General features: G+C 51.2%; 1 protein-coding gene across 1 annotated transcript; it reads left to right on the forward strand.

The window, feature by feature from the left end:
• Positions 1–6: 6 nt before the first annotated feature.
• Positions 7–4081, forward strand: CCDC71 (coiled-coil domain containing 71). Its single transcript, XM_017732574.1, has one exon. The coding sequence runs from the start codon at positions 2050–2052 to the stop codon at positions 3235–3237; it is 1188 nt and encodes a 395-aa protein (XP_017588063.1). The 5' UTR covers positions 7–2049; the 3' UTR covers positions 3238–4081.
• Positions 4082–4323: the final 242 nt, after the last annotated feature.

Consider the following 4323-nt stretch of genomic DNA (forward strand, 5'->3'; position numbering starts at 1 on the left):
CGTCTCGGCCCTGCCGACAGCCCCTTCTCCCTGCGGTGCACCCGGAGAGCCCTTTCCATGCTCGGACAGCCAGGCCTCTAAACCCGTGCCAGCATCGCCCTTCCGGTGCCCTCCTTGCACCGTGCGGGTAGTGCTGTGTTCCCGTGGCCCCCCGGCCCCCCGGTAGTGTGTCACGTGAGGGAGCCTGCTGTCGGGAGGACAGACTGTCCGGGGGTGCTCCTGCTCGTGGCTGGCTTTCCTCCAATACAGCTGGCAGTACACCAAACAGGACCAAGCAGACAGATGTTGGGGAGTCCTGTTCCCATGAAATGTCACAGCCAGAACACCCCTTCAGATGTCCCAGCTGCTCCTGGGCTTGCTGCAGCCTGAAGATGATCCATTTTGCAGCCTGTTGAGCACATGTTGTTACTTGTGCTTCTTCGTTAGTCTCTGCCTCACTACCAGACCAAAATTAACATTAACAAAATTAACCCTCTCTGGCTTTTCTGTGCCTGGCACTGCTTGGTCCCTTTGGAGGTGGTGACTCTCACTGCTGGCTGGTGACGCTGGCGGGGGCTCTGTGGGATCACTTCCCTGCCTGCCTCCCCTGCTTCGTGGGAGGTCCCCCGCCTGCTGCTGAACAACTGCATTATCCTCCTCCAAATCCCTCTCCGGCCATGACGTCTGCAGAGCACTTGACTGAGATTAGTCTGTCATGTGGAGGTTCTTACTCCCCCTCTGACCTGTGCTTTCCCTTCTGTGGCTGCTCTTGGCTTGTGTCTCTTCCCTGCTTGTGCAGCTGGCGGCAGCACGGGCTCTGCTCCGGTGCTGTGGTGAGACCAGAGTTCTGGGGGGAATGTGAGACACGAATAGTTCCTTGCTCTGTCTGCTCAGGCGCTAACTTCTCCATCACAGCTTTCTTGCCTGTGCACTACCCTCTCCAAAAGTGTCTCTTGACACCTCTTGCATTTCCCTGATTAGGGTTTTTAACTGAATCTTCATTATTATTTTGAGAGGTATCAATGAAGCTAAAGATTTTATGCCTTGTAGGTCTAGCACACAGCTGTGGAGCTGTGAGGCTACCAGGATCAGAGTTCTCCCGGGTGCATCCTAAAGTCCTTCCTGGACTGCCCTTCAGTGCCTATTTTTTATTGAAAGCAATAACTGATGCTTTTATGCCGGGCAGACAGCTGTGCAGTGCCCTGAGTGTGATCCCAGTGTTGTCCCTCAGGCCTTTGTGCACTTGGCCCTGGTGATGTGTGTTTCCTTCATACTGCCCTGCTTGAATTTCCTGCTTCCTCCTTACTTGGCAGCAAGTGTCCTTGGATCAACACCAGTTTGCTGTGACAGCAAGTTGTGGACCGTTGTTCAAACAAGGGAACAGCAAGGCACAGTGCTGCCTTGCCACAGCATTCGGCATCAATGAAGCACAACTGGAACAGCCTCCAGCCCTGTTGCCAGGTCTCCGGGAGGAAGCTGCAGCTTTGGCAGGGACTCAGAATCAATTTTAGAGTAGCATCAGTTAAGAAGCTGAGAAATTGAAGGTGATGCTGGGATGAAGTGCTCAGGCACTTCTTAGTGTTGAGATGGCTCGATAGTCCTGCTCGTGGTGTGTGCACAGGGAGAGAGTTCAATGAGGGTTCAGTTTTTCCCAGGGAAAATGAGATCTGGTTACCGAAAGCTGGGGCGGGTCAAACTCAAACTGGAAACAAGATGCAGATTTTGCTGAGTTAATCATTGGAGTCCTTCATCTTGGGGTAGATTGGATGGGATTTCCTGAAATCTTTGTTTAGGTTGGAGGATATTTCTGTGAGAGATGTTTTACTTTTATTTCAGAGATAAATGAGTGACAGGATTTTCTTGATGATGCTTCTGTCTTGGGTTGAGCCCAGAATCTGAGCCAGTGTTTGCAACCAGCCACACCTGGGCTTAATGATTTCAGGTCCCGTCTTCGAAACTTGGGATAATTTCAGTTGCTGTGAGCTAACTGTCTTCTTTCTCCTTTTGAGGTGTCAAGGGTTGTTTTTCCAGTAATTTGGACCTTTTTGAAGCACCTGCTTGCCTAATGCCATGAATATTGCAGTGAACAATGAGGAAGAAAAAGCTGTCCATTCCTGGTCAAGAATTTCCTCTGCAGGACATAAAGTGCTGGAGGAAGCCCTCCGAGTCTTCAACCCAATGTCCAAGGACCTATCGGACACAGAGACCCAGCTGGTGGCCTTCATCCAAGGCCTGAAGGAGGAGGGCTACCAGCCCACGATTCTGAGGAGTAAGGATGTGTACGGGTATAGCTCGTGCACAGCGGTCACACCCAGTCAGACGGAAGAAAACACACGGCGCAACTGCGCCAGCACCACTGAGTCCACTCAGAGTCCAGCCAGGAACTCAGTGGCAAAAGTGGCTCCTTCGCCCACCAGCATTCCAGTGAGCTCTTTGAAAGTCTCTGGTCAGCCAGTCTCCAAAGGGGATTCCACAAATCTCCTCTTGAGCTCCTTGAAGCAGACAGGATCTGGCACATCCAAGGCAGCAGCGGTGGGCTTCCCTACAAGCATGTATCCTGACGTGTATCCAGCCATGAGACTGTCGGTGGTTCTGGAAGCCCTGGTGCCACTGAAAACCGCAACGTCCTGTTTGGAGTCCAAGTACACACAAGGGCGTCTTGGGATCTCACCCTCCGACCTTAAACTCCTCAAGACTTCAAGTCCACCGAGGCAGTTTTCTTCAGGCAAGAGCACTAAAATACCTGAAGGAAAGGGGTACAAGTACTTGGTCAAGAAAGCACCAGATTCTGCCACCCGCGCTTTGAACCTTCTGAAGGGACCAAAGGGTGGAGTGCTGCAGGAGAGCAATGCCTGCAAAGCCTCAGGAGTTCTCAATGGGAGAGTCACAGGCAGCTCATCCCAGGGCTGCACCACAGCGCCACAGCCCAAGACCTTGAAAATCAAAAATAAGGAAGCTTTGGTGGGAAAAACAGAGTGGAAGGACAGCAGCACTTACCGGGAGAGTACTGGGCAGAAGAAGAGAAGAGCTACAGAGGCAAGAGAAGCACCACAGAGGAAAAAAGCAAATACCATTCCTGTCCGAAAGAAAACTCGACAGGCTCAGAGCACTTTGAACCTGCTGAAATTCCGGACCATCAAGGTGGGCAACTCTTCCTCTGATGATGAAGTGAGGAGGAGAGCACAGAAGATTCTTAGGGTCAACCTGTCCCCTGTGATCCGAATTCAGCCCTTGTCCCATTCTCATAGTGTGCCCTGAGTTTCTTCACTTTGTCACTTTTTTTTGTAAGTAAGTAAATACAAGCCTGGCACCAGAGCGCAGAGAGGTTTAGGAATGACTCTGTGTCTCTGGTGCCAATATGCCGACTAACCTGCAGACAGAGCAGCCCACTCTTGTGCTGTTCCTGCCTGGCTGCCACTGCTGTGCAGAACTGGCTGCAGAAATCCAAACCCCTGTGTGGGAGCACGGGACGGTGACTCTGGCCAGCATCGAGCTGAGCAGGCTGGAGGGCTCACTTCCCACCAGGCTCCCTGAACGTGGCAGGCTGTGCTCTTGTGCAGGGGAGAACACAAGACTTTCTCATGACATTGATGCACTGTGATACTGCTCTTTTTCAAGCTGTACATTTACTGGTTTTATTTTGATCAAATTTTATAACTTTATTATCTATATATCTATATATCCATATATGTTCTTATGACCCAGGAGCTGTGGGAAGATGCACTTCCTTCATCCCTCTGGGATTGGGTTTGATAGCTTTTGTTCCTCCTTCCCTTCAGCTAGTCATTTGTTGACAGGTGCCGGGGTTCCTTTGTGGTTCAGTGTTGTGACAGTCTGTCCTGGGTTCCCTTGAGCAGCTCGGAGGCAGCAGCGTTGTAGCCACTTGTTTGTGTGCAGAATGCCAAACAATTTGGAGAATTACCAGCTGGTAGTTTTAATCCTATTTTCGGTATTACCTCTGCATAACGGTGGGGGCGTGTCACAGGGCTGCAAGTCTGTCTGACGTCTCTAGGTGCCTCCTCCCTTTGTGGGTAGCAGAAGTTCTGAACTCATGGTAAGGATTTGCCTCCGAAGAGGATTCCTCCTCAGCGCCCAGCATTACTCTGCTCTCTGGAGAATTACCAGCTGGTAGTTTTAATCCTATTTTCGGTATTACCTCTGCATAACGGTGGGGGCGTGTCACAGGGCTGCAAGTCTGTCTGACGTCTCTAGGTGCCTCCTCCCTTTGTGGGTAGCAGAAGTTCTGAACTCATGGTAAGGATTTGCCTCCGAAGAGGATTCCTCCTCAGCGCCCAGCATTACTCTGCTCTCCTATACACCAGGTGCAGCTATGGATTATGAACT

Source organism: Corvus brachyrhynchos, unplaced genomic scaffold (genome assembly GCF_000691975.1).
Source record: "Corvus brachyrhynchos isolate BGI_N302 unplaced genomic scaffold, ASM69197v1 scaffold4, whole genome shotgun sequence".
In the NCBI taxonomy this organism is placed as follows: domain Eukaryota; kingdom Metazoa; phylum Chordata; class Aves; order Passeriformes; family Corvidae; genus Corvus; species Corvus brachyrhynchos.

Excerpts from the sequence above, each read along its gene's own strand:
- CCDC71 (XM_017732574.1), top strand. The coding sequence starts at position 2,050 with ATGAATATTGCAGTGAACAATGAGGAAGAAAAAGCTGTCCATTCCTGG.